Source organism: Narcine bancroftii, chromosome 4 (assembly GCF_036971445.1).
Source record: "Narcine bancroftii isolate sNarBan1 chromosome 4, sNarBan1.hap1, whole genome shotgun sequence".
NCBI lineage: Eukaryota > Metazoa > Chordata > Chondrichthyes > Torpediniformes > Narcinidae > Narcine > Narcine bancroftii.
In genome coordinates this window covers 306,840,896-306,862,105 of record NC_091472.1, presented here as the reverse complement: position 1 = coordinate 306,862,105, position 21,210 = coordinate 306,840,896, and the positions used below count along the sequence as shown (strand labels likewise).

The window sequence follows — 21,210 nt, the reverse complement described above, 5'->3', positions numbered from 1 at the left end:
TGTGCAGATAAGCCAGATATGCCAGAAGGCCCAATAGAAATTGATGCTCTGTTGAAAAACTCTGCAGTCATCAGCTGGAAGCCACCCCTTGACGATGGAGGTGCTATAATTACCAATTACATTGTAGAAAAACGTGAAGCCAAGGAAGGTGAACAGTGGCGTCTGGTATCTTCTGCTATTGCAGGCACATCTTGTAGAATTTCAAGCCTTATTGACAATGCTGGCTATTACTTCCGTGTCTCTGCTCAAAATCAGTTTGGTGTCAGTGCACCACTGGAAGTTTCTTCTATTGTTATCATCAAGAGTCCATTTGGTAGGTATCTGGATAAATGAAGCTGCCTAATGACTTGTTATATTCTGATTGTAAAACATTTCATTTTCTTTTGCCTACAGAGAAGCCTGGAAATCCATCCAAACCTATTATAGGTGCAGTCACAAAGAATTCATGTGTAGTTTCATGGAAACCACCTGCCAGTGATGGTGGTGCAAAGATCAGAAGTTATTACCTCGAAAAGCGAGAGAAAAAGCAGAATAAGTGGATTGCTGTCACAACTGATGAAATACGTGAAACTGCGTACACAGTGAAAGGCCTCATCGAAGGCCTGGAGTATGAGTTCCGTGTCAAATGTGAAAACCTCGGTGGTGAGAGTGACTGGAGTGAATTATCTGACCCTGTTATTCCAATGTGTGACATACCTATCAAGGCACCACAGTTTAAAGAAGAATTACGCAATTTAAGTGTGAAATATAAGAGCAATGCTACTTTCGTTTGCAAGGTTACTGGTAATCCTAAACCCATTGTGAAATGGTTTAAACAGGGAAAGGAAATTGAACCTGATGGTGAAAAGATAAAGGTCCAGGAATTTAAGGGCGGCTACCATCAACTGGTAATTACTGGCGTCACGGGAGAAGATGCAACTGTATATCAAGTTAGAGCAATCAATCAAGGAGGATCCATTTCATCAACAGTATCTTTAGATGTTGATGGTAGGTATTGTACAGAATCATTGCGAACATTCTACAATATTTCTGAACACATCTGGAAGTAATTGATGTGAGGAGCTGTCCAAGATTGGCACTTTGAATCAGTTGGACTTTTTAAAATTGCCTGATTTTGTTATTCATCAAAGTGAATTGGGGGAAACATTATGTGGGCTGTAAGTAAGCTCTCAGTTCATTAATCCTAATTTTTCACTGTTGTTCAAGATTAATTTCAACCCCATTTAAGTTCACCGTTTTACTTACTGCCTTTTAATATTAATCTATTAATCTTAGTCTTTCCACTGTTTCAAGATTAATTTCAACCTCATTAAGTTCACAATTTGATATGCTGCTTTTTAATATTAACATTTAAAACTTTTTGTTTCTAGTTCCTGCCAAGATCCAATTACCCAAGCATCTGGAAGGCATGGGTGCGGTTCACGCTCTCCGTGGTGAAATTGTAAGCATTAAAATTCCTTTCAGTGGAAGACCTGATCCTGTAATTACATGGCAGAAGGGACAAGACCTCATTGATAATAATGGACATTATCAAGTAATTGTGACCAGATCTTTTACATCTCTGGTGTTCCCTAATGGAGTTGATATAAAAGATGCTGGTTTCTACGTCGTGTGTGCCAAGAACAGATTTGGCATAGATCAACAAACAGTCGAACTGGATGTCGCAGATGTCCCTGGCATGCCAAGAGGGATTAAAGTCAGTGACGTTACACGTGATTCCGTTGTTTTAACGTGGAATCCTCCCGCTAATGACGGGGGAAGTAAAGTAATTAACTACATTATTGAGAAATGTGCAACAACAGCAGAGATGTGGATTCGTGTGGCGCAATCACGCGATACACATTATACCGTTGTGAATCTCTTCGGCAAGACCAGCTACCAGTTCCGTGTGATTGCTGAAAACAAGTTTGGACAAAGCCAGCCATCAGAGCCAACTGATCCAATAGTCACAAAAGAAGACAAGACAAGAGTTTTGAACTACGATGAAGAGGTTGACGAATCAATGACAGTTACTCGAGGCAAAGCTGATCATTCTACTGTTAAAGAACTTCATAGTCGCTACACATTTGCTGAAGAGCTGGGCCGTGGACAGTTCAGTGTTGTTCATCGCTGTCTTGAGAACGTTAGCAAGAAAACATACATGGCAAAGTTTGTGAAAATTAAAGGTGCTGATCAAGTACTAGTGAAAAAGGAGATCAACATTCTCAATATTGCTCGACACAGGAATATTCTGCAGCTGCATGAATCATTTGAGAGCCTTGAAGAATTAGTCATGATCTTTGAGTTCATTTCAGGTCTTGACATCTTTGAGCGCATTAGCACAACTAACTTTGAGCTGACTGAACGGGATGTTATCATCTACACTCGCCAAATTTGTGAAGCTTTGGAGTTCCTCCACAGCCAAAACATAGGGCATTTTGATATCAAACCAGAGAATATAATCTACACCACCAGGAAGAGCTCATTCATTAAAATTATTGAATTTGGGCAAGCAAGACCACTCACACCAGGGGACAACATTAGAATCCAGTTCACAGCATTAGAGTCTGCAGCACCTGAACTACATCAACATGACGTGGTCAACGCAGCTACGGATATGTGGTCAGTAGGAACACTTGTCTATGTCCTACTTAGTGGTCTTAATCCATTTATTGCTGAAACAAATCAACAGGTTATTGATAACATTATTAGAGCAGAGTACAGTTTTGACGATGAAGCTTTTAAGGACATTACAACAGAAGCTCTTGACTTCATCGATCGCCTGTTGGTCAAAGAAAGGAAGGCTCGGATGACAGCTGCTGATGCTCTCGAACATCCATGGTTGAAGCAGGAAGTAGAAAGAATGAGCACCAAAGTAATTAAGACTTTGAGGCACAGAAGATACTATCAGAGCCTAATAAAGAAGGAATTGAACTATGTTGTTTCTGTTGCGCGAATCTCTTCTGGTGGAGCTGTTAGAGCTCAAAGAGGAGTTACAGTTGCTAAAGTTAAAGTATCTCCAATTGAAATTGGTCCACTTGCTGGACAGATTTTGCATGCATCTGCTGAAGAAGGCGGTCATGTTAAATATTCCTGTAGAATCGAAAATTACGATAATTCTACCCAAGTCACTTGGTACTTTGGTGTCAGGCAACTTGAAAGCAGTGAGAAGTATGAAATCACCTATCAGGATGGTTTGGCAACAATGTATGTTAAAGACATAAACAAGACAGATGATGGTACTTACAGGTGCAAAGTAGTAAATGACTATGGCGAAGCCAGTTCCTATGCGGAACTGTTTGTAAGTGGTGTAAGAGAAATACGCAAGTTCTTCATGCAACGTACCGTAAAGAAAGTAAAACGCAAAGTGGATGCAATGAGGCTCCTTGAAAGGCCACCAGAATTTACTTTGCCTTTGTACAACCGAACGGCATATATTGGCGAAGACGTCAGATTTGGTGTTACTATAACTGTTCACCCCGATCCAAGAGTAACTTGGTTGAAGTCCGGACAAAAGATCAAGCCCAGTGAAGATGAGAAAAAATACACATTTATTTCTGACAAAGGCCTCTATCAACTCATCATTCACAACGTAACAGCCGAAGATGATGCTGATTACACAGTACAAGCTCGCAATAGATATGGTGACGACAGCTGCAAAGCCAAACTGACTGTAGTACCTCATCCACCTGCAGCGGACAGCACGTTGAGACCGATGTTTAAGCGTTTGTTGGCAAATGCAGAATGTGTGGAAGGCCAGAGCGTTCGTTTTGAGTGCAGAGTGTCTGGCACTCCAACACCTATTTTGAAATGGGAAAAAGATGGACAAGCTTTGGCATTAGGTCCAAATATTGAAATTGTACATGAAGGTCTGGACTACTATGTTTTGCATGTCCGAGATACTTTACCAGAGGATTCTGGGGTTTACAGAATCACTGCTACCAACAATGCTGGATCTACAAGTTGCCAAGCTTACCTAAAAGTTGGACGCATAACTTATGTCAAGCGTCAATATAGGAGTGAGGAGGAGAAGCAGGAACACATTCAAAAACAAATTGACAAAACTATCAGAATGGCTGAAATACTTGCAAATGTTGAAGCTGTTCCACTGACTGCAGTAGCAAAGCAAGCTCTGCAAGAAGCTGCAATATTGTATAAGCCAGCTGTCAGTACCAAGAACATAAAAGGTGAATATGAAATTTCAGAGGTTGAAAAGAAAAGAGAAAAGAAACTCCGAATGCCTTATGATATTCCAGAACCTCGTGTTCACGTGGCAAGCGTAATCGAAGAAGATCAAGATATCAAGCAGTTTGTGCCCTTGTCAGATATGAAATGGTATAGGAAATTGAGAGACCAATATGAAATGCCTGCACCACTGGAAAGAATCGTAACGAAACGGCCAAAACGAATTCGCCTTTCAAGATGGGAGCAGTTTTACGTAATGCCACTGCCACGCTTTACTGATCAGTACAAACCCAAATGGCGAATTCCAAAATTGTCACAGGATGATTTGGAAACGGTTCGACCAGCTCGAAGGCGATCCCCATCTCTCGAATATGAAAAATATTATAGGCCAAGAAGGCGATCACTTGGTGATATATCAGAAGATGAATTACTTCTTCCCGTTGATGACTATCTCTCAATGAAAAGAGTAGAAGATGAAAGACTTCGTCTTGAGGAAGAGCTTGAGCTAGGATTTTCCGCATCACCTCCGAGCCGTAGCCCTCCTCGTTTTGAATTATTAGCCCTCCGGGGAAAATCTGAGCAGAAGAAAGAAAAATATGCCAGCTACCAAAAATACCACATCCCTTCCAAATATGAAGCTGGGCCAAGTTATATAGACCTCAAGCAGCGACATGATAAAGTCATTTATAAACCCCCAAAGGAAAGACAAAGAATGATAGAAGACAGAGAAGATGAAGAGCTCCTTCGACCAGTTGCTACAGGCCAGAGATGGTCTGCCTACCAAAGAGAACTTGAGTACATGGAACAGGAGGAAAAAGCAAGAATCAAAAGGAGACAAGAAAGAGAGATATTAGTAACAAAATCAGAAGAAGAAGAAGAAGCCATTGAAGTAAAGAAATACATTCGTCGAGAATCTCCACCCGTCTCGAGGCTTCTTCGGAGAAGAAGATCGCTTTCCCCAACTTATATCGAATTGATGCGACCTGTTTCTGAACTGATCAGATCTCGACCGCGTCCTACAGAATTTGAAAGTGAAAGTTTAGAAAGACGATCGCCCACACCAGAGAGAACCCGCCCTCGTTCACCCAGTCCAGTGTCTCGCGAGAGCTCACTTTCACGCTTTGAGAGGACTGCTAGATTTGACATATTTTCACGATATGAGTCAATGAAAACTGCTCTAAAATCTCAAAGGACATCTGAAGGGAAATATGAGGTTATGACTCAAGAGCCTTTCAGCCTTGACCATGGTCCACGTATAACTTTGAGAATGCGTTCTCACCGCATCCCATCTGGTCAAAATACAAGATTTACTCTAAATATTCTGTCCAAGCCAAGGTCTGAAGTTAGTTGGTACCACAATGGTAAAGAAATTCAAGAGGGGGACAAGTACCATTTTACCGACATGACAGGTGTCCTAACCCTGGAAATTCGGGATTGCCAAGTTGAAGATAGTGGAACCTATCGTGTTGTTTGTTCCAATTACAAGGGGGAGGCTTCTGACTATGCAATGTTAGATATTACAGGAGGCGATTACTTCAGCTATTTGTCTCGCCGCAAAGATGAGGAAGCACCAAAATCGCTTGTACCTGAACTGACGAGAACAGATTTTTACCAATTATCTACAATTAGAAAATCTGCAGAATTTGAAGAGGTAAAAGAAACTAGGACAGAAGAATCGGAAATAAAGGAATCTATCTATGCTTCAAAGGAAAGAACAGTTCGTGAATCTAAACGGACTCTCCCTGCTAAAATACTAACAAAACCACAATCCGTCACAGTGGTAGAGGGAGAATCTGTTAGATTTTCCTGCAGCATTGATGGTGAGCCAGTGCCCACTGTGACCTGGATGCATGCTGGAAGAATAATTAGTTCTTCTAAACGTTTACTTATTGTAACAACACAATATAAGTCTACTTTTACAATTACATCAGTTCAATCATCTGATGAAGGAAGCTATACTGTAGTGGTAGAAAATTCTGAAGGAAAACAAGAAGCATACTTTACCCTGACGATCCGAAAAGCTGGAACAAAGGAATTGGATATTGCAGCAATAGTAAAGTCCCCTGAACCTCATACAAAGTCTTTGGATACAATGAAAACTTCCAAGAGAGTCAAATCACCAGAACCAATCACTTCGCTTCCAAGAGTTAAGTCTCCACCAACTCACAGAACACCTTCAGCAGAACGAGTAGAGATCCCTGCAAGTGCTCCACCTAAGATTTCTCAAGGTTTGAAAGCAGACGTTTCTGAAGATGGTTCTGTAAAACTGACATGTGCTGTGGAAAGTACAGTTCTGAACGTGAAAGAATTGGCTTGGTTTAAGGATGGATGTAAAATAAGAGAAAACAGTCATTACAAATTGAAATATTCTGCTGACGGTGTCTACGCCTTAAGTATCCATGGAATTAAGGAAAGTGATGAAGGAGAATATACTTGTGAAATCACCGGTGAAGGGGGAGTTTCCAAAACAACTTTTTCCTTTGTTGGTCAAGTATTCAAAGGCATTGTCAACAAAGCTGCCAAGTTAACTGAATCGAAGGCAGTAACGCAGAAAAAAGCTGTTACTGCATCACATGGAAAAGCAGAGGCAATTCAGGAACAAATTGTGAAAAAGGAGCTTAAAACATCATACACAGAGATTACAGCCACACGGGCACAGATTACTGCAATTGATGGTCAAAAGGCCATACTTAAGGCCAACATACCAAATGCTTCCAATGTTAAATGGATAGTAAATGGAGTTGAGCTTGCCGATTCAGAAGACCATCAATATGGCATATCTGGAAGTGACCACACTTTAACTATCAAATCTGTCAGTTTCAAAGATGAGGGCACAATCACCTGTGAAGCACCAACTGAGCATGGAATAGTTAAATGTCAATTTGATTTAACCATTAAACCAAAAGAATCCAATGTCCCAAAATTCAATGTGCAGCCAAAATCTCAAAATGTCAATGAAGGACAAAATGTGACATTTACGTGTGAATTATCAGGAGATCCTTCTCCAGAAGTTGAATGGCTAAAAGACAACCAACCTGTAAGTAATTCATTGATTTATAGGTACTGTTCGTTTATCTAATTATCCCAATAATGTGATAACCTATCTCTATTTCAGATTGTAACCTCGAGGAATACGAAAATGAATCGTTTCAAAAATACGTACACATTAGAGATTAAGAGCGCCTCTGTGGCTGACAGTGGGATGTATACAGCAACTGCAAGGAATTTCCATGGGCACTGTTCCGCAACAGCATCTCTGATTGTATTTGGTACGTTATTGCCATCATTTAATCTATTTTCTGTTCTGAGATTTAGATTTTATGTGTCAGCTGACTTATTGTGGCATTTTATAGAACATTAAAATTAATGTAGCAGAATGTCTCACATGACTTAAACGAGCTGCAAATATCATCATGGTTTTCTTTGAGCTATTATCATGTACTGCATGATACTTTGTACTCTGCAGCTCTCATCGAAGAACCTCCAAAAATGGTCGTTTTGGATACTGGCGTCACTGCCTCTGCTGGTATGCAGGAACAATCATCTTCTAAGATAATGCAAATAACCAAGCAAGAGGCCAGCAGGAGCATGGCCGAAGTTAAATTTGCCAGTCTGTCATCTTTCAAGGCATCGAGTGTATCATCGAGCTCTAGCTCTTTTATGGAGCATTCCAGTATGAGTCAATTGGAAGCAAGTGCCAGGAGAATGCTTAGCAGTAGTATTAAAGGTGAGATTATTACCGAGACGTAAAAAAAGATCATTTTCTTTCAGTTATATCCAGTGTGCTGGACAGAGCAAATGACCTTGGTTTCTCTTTTTATTTAAATAAAACAGGGTCTTCACCTAGAATTGAAGCATTGCCATCAGACATCACTATTGAGAAAGGAAAGGTTTTAACAGTGGCCTGTGCCTTCTCAGGTGACCCCCTGCCACAAGTGAAATGGTCGCGTGGAGGAAAACCTCTTTCTGATGAAGCAGAAGGTGGCAGATTCCACATTGAAACTACAGATGATCTAACAACACTGATTATCACAAGTGTCCAAGAGAATGATGCAGGACGCTACACTTTACGACTCTCAAATGAATTTGGATCTGATTCTGCCACTGTAAATATTAAAATCAGATCAACTTAAAGATTGGAACTGACAACTCACACAAGCTAAACTTGAAAATTAAGATAGCATAATTGTTATGAACTTGAATACTGACTTGTATATATAATTTTTTTTTATCTGACTTGATCCCATGTATTTATACCAAACTAGACAAATTTCTGAACAAATGGTAGATGGTGCAATACAGAATTATTGCACATTTGACTTAGGAATTTTTAAACCATTTTCTGTGACCTGTACATACTGTATATAGCCGGTCTAAACGGTTATGCAAGTTTCGTACCTCATGTTTCGTGAGATTTTCATTGCAACTTTGGAACCTGATAGTTAGCAGGGGAAAGTTTGAATAAGGCGATTACCTTGTTAACTTGCAACTAAAATTTGTGCCTCAACACAATGTTGATGTCCAAGAATACCTCAGCAGGTGGAGAGGCTCCCTGCTGAAGACAACCTACAAGTTTATGGAATGAAAAGGCGGGCACTGTGATGCTATTTGCAAATACCCTCCTGCGAATAACATCATAATAGCCTACGAACCGACTATGTCAAATCACTTAACACAGACAAGATGATCAATTATGAATACAAAGTATTAAGCGGCCATTACTTTGTATAAACCATATTTCATGTGCACTGTTTCTAACATAGTGACTTCTTGGAGAGTATTAATGATAAAACATATCAACCTGGCCATACCCTCAGTTCATTAAACTATCCCAAGTACTCCTAGGTAGAAGCAGTGCTATCTCAAGGAGGTTCAGATTTTCCATGGGGTGCACTGATTGTGTGTAGTAATCTTAGGATTTTATTTGTTATTTGCTCCTAGGGCATACACAACACCAATTAGCCACAACGAAAATTAGACTTTGTGCACATTGTAATGCCCTATGCAGTAACTTTAGTTAAGAGAAGTAGTGTTTATTTTATTTTATCGATCCTCCTTGAGAATTAGAAAAGTACATTGGATTTAATTGATTGAAATAAAGCATGTTTTCAGCACCTATAAAGTCTTTCTAGTATTTATTCGCCCACACTCAAGTATTATGACACAAAATAAGCTAAATAGTTCAACCATTTTACAAAGGTGTACCAAGTCACAAAAAGTTTACCTGAGTTTAGAAAAAGTATTCAAATTTTTAAAATTTTACTTGGGCATTTGAGTGAAACCCAAGTTTTGGTGCCTTCATTTCATAAGTATTAAGAAAAAATGATCAACCCAGAACTATCAGAATGGCCCCATGCCCTTTGAGAGGAAATCTGCCTTCCTTTATCAGGGCTGGCCACATCCAACTTACCCAGGTGTTTAACTTTCAAATGGCTGAGCAAAGGAAGGATAACAAATGCTCAGTTTGCAAAATCAAAATTGAAAAAGTTAAGGTTCCATCTTTGTCGTGTTACATTGAGAATGTAGCATACATGAAATTCTTTAACTTTTGCCTACCGTAAGGCAGACAGGAAGTCGCCATTTTGTCCAGTGCCCCTCACAGAAACCTGCAGCAGTTGGTGCTCCTAGCGGGTCTCTCTCCAAGTACTGAACAGGAAAGTCAAAATGTTGGCCTTCATATTAAGAGGAGTTGAGAGCAAAAGTAAAGAAGGCTTGCTTCCATTCTACAGATACCTGCCAAGAATATTATGCCTTATCAGCCCTCTTTAAAAAAAGGGTATATTTGTAATCGAGGGAATAAAGTTCAATGCAATGATAGGTTCATTTTATCAGGAGAGATTAAGTAAACTTTAAGATGGAAAAGATAATGGTTCTCCAAGTTTGAATTCCATTGAGCAGATTGACAACAAACATTCAAGGGTGGTTCATGTATCATAGAACATAAGAAATAGAAACAAACGAGCATTTAGCTCCTTGTGCTTGCAACCAGTCATTAAAATTACAACTGGAATTTCATATTAGCTTCACTTTCCTGAACTGACTCATAATTACTTCACTTCCATTAATATTTAACCATTACCCAGAACACACCATGACCAAAGCTCTTGAGTGGAAAATACCAGATTCACTCTTACCCCATGTTTTGACATCATGACCTCCTGATTCAGATATACCTGTGATTGGGGGAAAACATCAACACGACATCTACCAGACAAGTATTCAATTCAAAAGCCAATAAGTGAATCAAAATTTTAAAAAAGGTAGCATGTGTTTTTATTCATATATTTCAGTGTAGTGGTAATTAAAATATTAAATTATTCCTTCATATAAATTGCATGTTTATGTATTTACCTACAAAATAAACAATCAGCTATTTGGCCTGAATGTTGTTTTTGGTTGAGTTGCGCCAAAAAACAAATTGGTTGTCATTGTTTGGGACCAAAAAAGTCATCAAAATTAAACAGTGAATCATGCATTCAAAGATGGTACTGTAAAGCCCATTCATCTTCGACAACTGCATTTAGTAGTGTTCTCATGATAGATTTGACTGTTTGACTTGGGTCAGCTGGTCATTGAATTAAGCTGCAGAATGTCCGTATAAGGTACTTTTAAACAGTTGAATATCTTTCATATAGGAGCTTTAATAACACGAATAGTCTTGCATCAGAATTTCACCACCTTTAAGGGTTATTAAATTTGTAAATCATTTCAGATTTTAGATTGGATAAGCTAAAGTTGTATTTTTGGAAAGGAATAGGGTTTTATTGCTGTAGTTCAATGTAAATCCTCATCATGTAAAATCAATACTTCATGAAAAACCTATTTTACCACAAACACAAGATATCACTGGTCAACCATTTTTTTTCAAAAGGTATGAAAAAACTGCGGAATATGAGAGACAACTTCAAGCTGAACACAAGGATAATTTTAGATTTGCTGTATCATGGAGGCAGTTGGAGAAACACTAAATTATTTTTTATTGAATTTAACATGTTTAATCGTATAATGATCCTGAGCCAAGCTCTCAGGTTGACTGCGCATATTGCACCACAAACGGGTGGAGGGTCTGACTTGGTCAATTTTACAACTGAAGTAGAGCAGGCTCTTAATAAGTGCAGTCGTACTGTATTTTGTTAGCCTTAATCTCAAAATGTATCACAGCTGTTGAGACGTCGATGAGACATTTCTGCAGTATTCAAGCATCTTGAAGACAATAAATGATATTGTTAAGTACGATCACTGTGCCTAGTGCCTGAAGAACATGTGCATCATCGTCCGTTCGATCTATAATCAACGTAATCCACAGCTGCTTTTCTAGCCTGTCTGCATCTATCCTGACTGAACATGTCCATGCCCAAGGCAATATTTGCATAGCATATTTGAATCCAAGGAAAGCTACGACAGCATGAACAAGTGTACGAATGATCTCTTGGAGGGCTTCATGAAGATTTTCAACAGGCCCTTGTCAAAATCTATCATCCCACTGTGTCTCAAGACTGCTACAATCATCCCACTGCTACGACGGCTTCACCGACTACCATCTGGTAGCTTTAACATGAAGTGCTTCGAGAAGCTGGTTTTGCAGCACATTGAAGCTAGTCTCCCTCCCACCTTTGATCCACAGCAATTTGCTTACAGGGCTAATAGGCCTATTGTGGATCCTATTTCACTTCACATTGACCCACTTAGAACAGCAGGGATGCTAATGTGGTTGCTTTTTATAGGCTTTAGTTCTGCTTTCAATATGTATTGTTATTCCAGGCAGACTAGTTGCTAAACTCGCTGATTTAGGATTTACCAGATCTATTTGTCAATCGATCAAGGACTTTTTCCACATTGTTCCCAAACTGTAAAAATAGGCACTCATAATTCCCCTACTCTCACACTTAGCACTGGTTCCCCGCAGGGCTGTGTTGAGCCCAATGTTGTACTCTCTTTATACCTACAACTGCGACTCCCGAGAATCCCTCTAATGCCATCATTAAATTTGTGGATGACACGACCATGGACGGGATCATTTCAAGAGGAAACGAGTCAGCAAGTCCATAGACTGTCAGTGTGGTGCTCGGAAAACAATTGGTATTGAATTCCTTGAAGACAAAAGAGCTTATAATGGCCTTTAGGAGGAACAGTGTGGCCCCAACTTCATTGAATGTTAATGAGGACTGTGTGGAAAGGGTCACGACTTTTAAGTTCCTGGCTGAGGTTCTTTCTTGGACTACTAATGCCACCACAATAGTCAAGAAGGCACATCAATATCTCATGAGAATCCTAAGGAAAATTAATCCACAGGAGAAGTTATTAGTGTCCTTCTTTTGTTGCTCTATTGAAAGTGTGCGGGCTTACTGCATTCCCGTGTGGTTTGCCAGCTGTACAGCAGCAGATAAGAGGGATCTTCAGAGGGTTATCAATATGGCTCAGAAGATCAATGGGTGCTCCTTGTTTTCTTTGGAGGATTTATTTAGATCTCCCTGTATTGGGAAAGCAGCCAATATCCTTAAGGAGTCTGCTCATCTGACGCCGTCATTTGTTTAGCCTCGTGCCCTCAGGTAGATGATATAGGTCCATTAAATCAAAGACGAACGGACTCAGTAAGTTTCTATGTCAGGGCCGTTTGAGAATTAAACTCCAGCAATTAGTGTATTTTTATATTGTTTTTAAGACTACACAAAAGAGTCTGGAAAAACAACCAACTGAAAAACCTCACAAAGATAAGCGTATACAGAGCCATTGTCATACCCACACTCCTGTTCGGCTCCGAATCATGGGTCCTCTACTGGCATCACCTACGGCTCCTAGAACGCTTCCACCAGTGTTGTCTCCGCTCCATCCTCAACATCCATTGGAGCGCTTTCATCCCTAATGTCGAAGTACTCGAGATGGCAGAGGTCGACAGCATCGAGTCCACGCTGCTGAAGATCCAGCTGCGCTGGGTGGGTCACGTCTCCAGAATGGAGGACCATCGCCTTCCCAAGATCGTGTTATATGGCGAGCTCTCCACTGGCCACTGTGACAGAGGTGCACCAAAGAAAAGGTACAAGGACTGCCTAAAGAAATCTCTTGGTGCCTGCCACATTGACCACCGCCAGTGGGCTGATAACGCCTCAAACCGTGCATCTTGGCGCCTCACAGTTTGGCGGGCAGCAACCTCCTTTGAAGAAGACCGCAGAGCCCACCTCACTGACAAAAGACAAAGGAGGAAAAACCCAACACCCAACCCCAACCAACCAATTTTCCCTTGCAGCCGCTGCAACCGTGCCTGCCTGTCCCGCATCGGACTTGTCAGCCACAAACGAGCCTGCAGCTGACGTGGACTTTTACCCCCTCCATAAATCTTCGTCCGCGAAGCCAAGCCAAAGAGAAGAAAGATATTGTTTTTAACACTACTGTTTTTTTAATTGTTTTTATATGCTCAAGTCGGTTGTATTTGTGAGTATTGCAAGTTGCATTTTTAATTTTAACAAAGTACTTACCAATTCAAACAATGTAATACCAAAGTTTTGGCTCAGTGTAAGAATTTACTGTAAGTTCAGATGATGTTGAACTGCCTTCTTTCAAAAAATACACAAAAAAAGTTACTTGAAAAATTTAAATAATTTGTGACTGTAATGGGTAATGTAACGTAATTCATTCTTTGCCATCAGCAGGAAGTGTTCACTGATGGCTTAGACAAATAATTTCATGAAAAGTAGTTATGCGACTTTAATGTAAAATTTATGCTTAAGGGAGGTCAGGGAAGAAATCGTGGAGGTTCGGACAGTGATTTTTCAACAGTCATTGGAGGGAGGCATGGTGCCACAAGATTGGTGTGTTGTGAACATGATTCCTGTTTAAAAGGAGTAGGCCCAGCAATCTTAGGCCTGTAAGTTTGACGTCGGTGGTCGGTAATCTAATGGAAAGTATTCTTAAAGATAATATGTGTAACTATCTCGAGAGGCAAGGACACCCAACATGGGTTTGTGCATGTTTGACAAATCTTGTTGAATTTTCTGAGGAGGTGACAAGGAATGTTGATGAGGGTAGAGCAGTAGTTGTAGTCTATACGGATTTCAGTTAGGCCTTCAATAAGGTTCCACGTGAAAGTTTGGTAAGGAAGGTTCAGGCGCTAGGTATTAATGTTGAGATAGTCAGATTGGTTCAATGATGGCTAGAAAGTAGATGCCAGAGAGTCATGGTGGATAAGTGTCTGTCAGGATGGAAGCCGGTGACAAGTGGTGTGCCTCAGGGATCAGTGTTGGGCCCTTTGTTGTTTGTCATTTACATTAATGATTTGGATGATGGAAGGGTAAATTGGGTTAGTAAGTGTGCAAACAATACAAAAATAGGGGTGCAGGGGGTTTGGATTGTGAAGATGGTTTTCGGGGACTGCAGAAGGATTTGGGCTACTTAGATAAATGGGCTGAAAGATGGCAGATGGAATTTAATATCGGTAAGTGTGAATTGCTTCACTTTCGGAGGAATAATCAAAACAGGATATATGCAGTGAAGGGCATTGATGAATGCAGAGGAACAGAGAGATTTTGGAATAACAGTTCATCGATCTTTGAAAGTGGATTCTGCTGGCCTTTATAAATCAAAGCATAGAATATAGGAGCTGGGAGGTGATGTTAAGACTGATAAAGGCATTAGTGAGGCCGAATTTGGAATATTGTGTGCAGTTCTGGTACCCAAAGTATAAGAAGGATATCAATAAGATAGAGAGGGTGCAGAGATTTACTAAAATGTTGCCTGGATTGCAGTATCTAGAATACAAAGAAAGATCGAGTAGACTGGGTCTTTATTCATTGGAGAGTAGAAGGTTGAGGGGGGATTTGATGGAGGTATTTAAAATTATGAGGGGGATAGATAGAGTAGATGTGAATAGGTTCTTCCCCTTGCAGATAGGTGAGATTGGAACGAGAAGTCATAAGTTAAGGGTTCGGGGCAAAAGTTTAGAAGTAACACGAGAGGGGGCTGAGTGGAATAACCTTCTAGAGGAGGTGGTTGCAACAGGGTCAATTTTGTCATTTAAGAGATGATTGGATAAGTGCATGGATGTGAGGGGATTGGAGGGTTATGGATAGGGAGCAGGAAGGTGGGACTAGAGGGACCGAGATGGCCTGTTTCCATACTGTTATGGTTATATGGTTAGAAAACAGTACTTACTTATTTTTAAATGAAATCACCAGATCATTGACTGGCTTGTTCAATAAATCACTTAATTTTGTACAAGGTAAATTATTAGCAAATTGTTTTAAGATTACACAAAGACAGAAACTTAAAATGAAATGAGCAATAAGAATTGTGTTTATTTAAAGATGACTAGAAAAATAAGTACACTAACATTTCTAATCTTTTATCCAAATCACCTAACTTTGTGCTCAAATTTTATCTATTTCAGCAAGCTCAATAATCTCTTCAGATTCTATTCATAAATCATTTGTTCTGTTTTTTGGAATCTGATGGTCATGACAGTAGATACACATATATAGCAACATTCCTTTGCAAGGATCTCCCAGTGGCCAAGCATTTCAATTCTGCACTGACATGTGTGCCCATGGCCTCATATCCTATTAATCCAAGGGCACCCATTAATTGGAGCAACACCTAATTTTCCATCTCTGCACTCGCCAACCAGATGGCATTAATGTCGACTTCTCCATTTCTTACTAGTCTACTCCCTGTTCTCCTTCTCTTCCTCATCCCTCAGTCTTCTTTACTCCAGCTCTCCATCCACTTCCCTCTCCCCTTATTTGCTAGTGTGCCCTCCTTCCCTTATCCACCTATTACCTCCTGCCTGTGGGACTGTTCCTTCCCCATTCTCCCCCCACCCCACCCCCCAATATTTTGAGCAACTGCCAACATTTTTCCATACCTTGATGAAGGACTCAAGCCTGAAAACAGAGGTTATGTACCTTTATCTGTGCTATATAAGGTTTGATCTGCTGAGTTTCTCCAGCATTGTTTTTATTTTATAGAGAAGTATACTAGAGTATCATAATATTCAGTCATTTTCACTTAGCAATTAAAGGCAAAGATCTATTTGGTTCCGAGGGAGTGACACTTTGGGTGTTATTTTTAATCCAATTTAAATTTCGGCCTAGATCATCCTGTTTTCAGAGTAGGTTTATTTCTTTCTCGGAGAAGCTACGGAGAAAAAGTACACACTCTGAAACAGCAAATCCTAAAAGTAGCATTATAAAGTATTCCCCAATACGCATCTTACATTCACTGAAAGCACATCAAATTGAGTACATTTTCATTATAAATCAATGACACAGGGATCTTAATGGCTCCACATTACCCAATTAGGCTTTTTTGCACTGCAAAATATCTGATCCACAGTACATCAAATTATGGAGTTCTCTTTAATTATGTGAAGGTATTAACCTTTAAATAAAAACTGAAAAGCAAAAATTCAAGGGAATCTTTCTAATTTTAACAGTTAAAGACAATCACTAATAAAACTTAGTGCTACATATATAAGACAATTGAAAAAAGTCTTCCCTCCCTTCCATCTTTAATTCTTACTGTTGGGCTCTGAATTCAATACTTGTATTTATCCTTTTATTCATGCTCAAGCCAAGGCAATATCACCAAGCCTCTGTAGCGGCGGCTACACTGCAAACTGAAGGATCGCACAACCAAATGGGTTGAGTTCAGTGAGCAAAAACTGATTTATTGCAGGCTGCCTGGCTGGTCGTCTACTCCCAGCCCAGACTGGCTGAAAACCGCACTGGGGAGCCCCCGACATCACCGGGGCGTCACGTGGGTCCTCCAGCATGGGCTTCTGAGCCAGGTGCCGAGGTCGGGAGGAAACCCCCGACAGCACCATTTTGGCTAGCTGCCCTGTCACGTGCGTGACAAGCGGGGCCGGTTTGCCTGCCTAATGGCACACAGTGTTTCCCCACCCCCCCCCACTGAACCGGCACCAATGTCCTTTTTTTCGGGCGGCTTCACTTCTTAGGTTGGGCCACAACTACTGGTCTGATGGGTCGAGGTGGGCTGGCTTTAATCTGTCCACCGTAAACAGTTCCCTCTTACCACCGATGTCCAGTGTGCAAGTGGATCTTTCTACGGCCCTTCATAAAGTCTTTGTAGAGGAAGACTAGAGATCCCGCCTGATTAAAAACGTACTGTGGAGTACAGCTCGCTGAGGACGCAAGAGGCCTATGTGCCATGTCTGGGCGGCGATTGGGGTGTGAAGGAGTCCAACTGGGCCCGGAGGCAGGGAAGTAGACCGTGCAATGGCTGCTGGGGGTTGTGAGGTACGTTGATGAACTCACCGGGTAGGGCTAGCGGTGCATCGTAGACCAACACGGCCGATGATACTTATGTCTTCTTTGGGTGTTGAGTGGATGCCCAGGAGCACCCAAGGCAGCTCGTCCACCCAATCGGGGCCAGTGAGGCGGGCCATAAGTGCCAATTTAAGGTGGCGATGCAATCGCTCGACTTGCCCATTGGCCCGTGGGTGATAGGCCATGGTGTGATGTAGCTCGATCCCCAGCCTGTTGGCAAGCTGTGACCAGAGCGCAGAGGTGAACTTGGCACCCCGATCACTGGTGAGGTGGTTCGGGACACCGAACCAAGCAACCCAACCATTCCAAAGCGCTTGGGAGCAGGAGTCCGTAGAGTTATCTGGCATCAGGATCGCCTCGGGCCAACGAGTGGTGCGGACTACCACCGTGAAAAGGTAACAGTTACCTTGGGAAACGGGTAAGGGTCCGACGATGTCCACATGTATGTGGCTGAACTGTTCCCAGACATGTTTGAAATCTTGTACGGGCACTCGGGCTTCCGAAGCCAGTGCCAGATGAAACGTTCTGCCACCATACGGACCTGATGGAAGGGTGAGAAAGGTCATGGTGGAAGACTTGCCTGCGCCACTGCTGGGGAACCATTGGTCGCAGGGTGCCCATGGAGACACCGCACAGGATGGTGCCCTCACCGTAAAGAGTTGGGAGGTCCTGGAACCGCAGGCCCGTGATGGCAGTCCTGAAGGCCCACGTCTCCTCACTGGACTTCTGGTCCCGGGCGAGCTAGTGCTGGGTGCCAGCACGCAAATGGCCAGTCATAAGAGTGCGTCAGCGACCTCGTTGTCTTTCCCCGCCTTGTGCCGAATGTTGGTGGTGAACTACGACATGAAGGAGAGGTGACGCTGTTGGCACGCCGACCAGGGATCTCTTGTCATTGCGAACACATGAGTGAGGGGTTTGTGCTCGGTAAAAATTGTGAACGGCCTCCCCTACAATAGCGGAAATGACGCACCCCCAGTAAATGCCCAGCAACTCACGATCGAAAGCACTATACTTGCGCTCTGGCGGGTGAAGAAGTCGGCTAAAGAATGCCAGTGGTTATAGAAATTGACCATACCCGCGAATTCCTGTAGCTCCTTGAGATTGTCCGGGCGTGGGAATTCCCTGATTGCAGCGACCTTCATAGCAGCAGGTGTGGCTCCTTCGGCCGTGATGGTATGGCCCAGGAACTGCATGGTCTCTTTCCCGAACTGGCACTTGGCCGGATTGATCGTTGGGCTGAAGTCGGTCAGTCAGGAGAAGAGGGTGCGCAGGTGAGACTTGTGTTGTGCCTGGTCTCTGCTGGCGACAAGGATGTCGTCCAGGTAAATGAATACGAAATTCAAATCCCTGCCCACTGGGTCCATAAGGTGCTGGAAGGTCTGGATGCCATTCTTGAGCCTGAATGGCATGCATAGGGACTCGAACAAGCTGAAGAGGGTGATGATGGCCATTTTGGGTATGTCGTCGGGGTGCACTGGGATTTGGTGATACCTGCGCACCAGGTCAATCTTGGAGAATACCCTTGCGCCATGCAGGTTGGCAGTAAAGTCCTGGATGTGAGGGATCGGGTAACAGTCATGTACTGTCACATCGTTAAGCCATCGATAATCTCCGCAGGGGTGCCAGCCACTGGAGGCTTTCGGGACCAGGTGGAGTGGTGAGGCCCAAGGACTGTCGGAGCGTCGAATGATCCCCAGCTCTTGCAGATGCGAGAACTCTTCCTTCGCTATCTGGAGCTAATCCAGTGGGAGCCGGCGTGGACCAGCGGGCCTTGGGTGGGATCTAATGAAACACCCCGTGGCGTGGTGAGATGGCGGAGAACTGTGGCTTGAGGAGGGACAGGAACTCATCCAGGATGCGTTGAAACTCGTCCTTGAGCATCTGTGGCTGCTCTTTGTGGGAGGTGTTGAGGTGAACGGATTGGAAGGTACGGGCATCTACCAGTCGCCTACCTCGAATGTCGACCAGGATAGCGGTTGGAAGGGTTAAAACGGTGAACCTCAATGAGAACTTCCGCTAGCCGATCTGTAAGTGGACGGTCTTGTCTCCATACGTTCGGATCTCCATCAAATTGGCTGCATGGAGGGGAGGTCCTCGAGGTTGGTTCTGGGACTCGATGGCTGTGGCCGGGATGATGCTGATCTGGGCCCCGGTGTTGAGAGGAAGCATCAGCTGTTGACTGAATCCCGCAGGTAGAGAAGGCTGTTCTTGGCCAGATTCCGCAGCCATTAACAGCGGCCAGTCTGCTGGTTTCCCTGAAACGAGCAGGGCTGACGACACTTCCAAGCCTTGACTCCCCAGCGCTGATGGAAGAAGCAGAGGCCTGAAGAGGATGACTTGCTTCTGTCTATGCTCTTTGAGGCCGTAACCTGCTGGACTGCTGTTCCACCGTAACCTGCTGGACTGCTGAGCCCTCCAGGAATCGTTCAAGCCATAGCTCCCCTAGGGTCGACGAAGCTCGCCTGGTACAGTAACAGCCGGATGTCTTCAGGCAGATGGTCGAGTAAGATGCGCTCAAAGAGTGGACAGTTGTGGTGATCGCCCATGAGTGTGAGCATCTCATCTATCAACTCAATTGGAGTTCTGTCCCCCAAAGCGTCGAGGCGCAGCATCCGAGCGGCACGCTGGCGTCTGGAGATACCGAGGGAGCTGCTGAGCACCCGCTTGATGGTCTCGCACTCATCTTCCGTGGTTGCTGAACTAGGTGCAGCACTCGTTTGGTGGTGGCCTGGTGTAGGGCAGCGACCACATGGTAAAAATTGGTCGAATCCGATTAAATCAGGCGGAGGTGAAACTGAGCCTCTGCGTGGCTGAACCAGGTCTCCGGTTCCTGAACCCAGAAGTCAGGAAGCTTTATGGCTACAGCGTTGATCGAAGGGTCGTTCATGTTGAGTTCAAAGGCGTTTGAACCTGTCGGGGTCACCAATTGTAGCGGCAGCTACACTGCTAACTGAAGGATCGCACAACCAGATGGGTTGAGTTCAGTGAGCAAAAACTAATTTATTGCAGCCCGGACCTGGCTGGCCGTCTACTCCCAGCCCGAACCTGGCTGAGAACCGCGCTGGAGGCCCCCCCCCCCCCCGACGTCACAGGGGCATCACATGGGTCCACAAGCGCGGGCTTCTGAGCCTAGTGCCAAGGTTGAGAGGAAACCCCCGACAGCACCATTTTGGCAGGCTGTTCCGCCACAAGTATGACAAGCGTGGCCGGTTTGCCTGCCTAATGGCGTACCGCCACACCTCGATAGATATTTTAAAAAGTGTGGAGATTGACTGGAAGTGAAAATTGCAATAGAATTACCTTCATAAATAACAGTTAGTAATTGAAAATCTGGCTGGATTATCCTCTCCTGTGACCCAGGTTACCAATACCCATGTTCTTATTGAGCTCCAGCTGAGATCAGGAGTAAATTCTCAAACTGGAGATTTGATTACTCAGCTTTTAATGGAGGAACTCAATTATTTTCAAAACTGAAAAATCATGAATTATGCATAAATGTCTGAACTGATGCACAAGGAACGTGCATGAGAACAATTTGGCCATTTTACATGCAAACTCTTAATATTTTTCTTTGGCTTGGCTTCGCGGATGAAGATTTATGGAGGGGGTAAATGTCCACGTCAGCTGCAGGCTCGTTTGTGGCTGACAAGTCCGACACCATTTAATATTCACAAAAATTGGCAGCCTGGTTAATAATTTTATATTAATCAGCATTATTAGTTCCATTATTCAACAGTGAGTTGAAGTTTTTACTTGTATAATGCTTCTT

The 21,210-nt window shown here is 42.8% G+C and overlaps 1 protein-coding gene across 1 annotated transcript in view; it reads left to right on the top strand.

The window, feature by feature from the left end:
* The window catches only part of LOC138762481 (titin-like), a 383,050-nt gene extending 373,764 nt beyond the window's left edge, over positions 1–9,286 (top strand). Inside the window, 6 exon segments of the mRNA XM_069936233.1 lie at positions 8–313; positions 394–987; positions 1,371–7,201; positions 7,280–7,433; positions 7,631–7,891; positions 7,999–9,286. Coding sequence (XP_069792334.1) covers positions 8–313; positions 394–987; positions 1,371–7,201; positions 7,280–7,433; positions 7,631–7,891; positions 7,999–8,297 — 7,445 coding nt within the window. The 3' untranslated portion in view covers positions 8,298–9,286.
* The last annotated feature ends 11,924 nt before the right edge of the window (positions 9,287–21,210 follow it).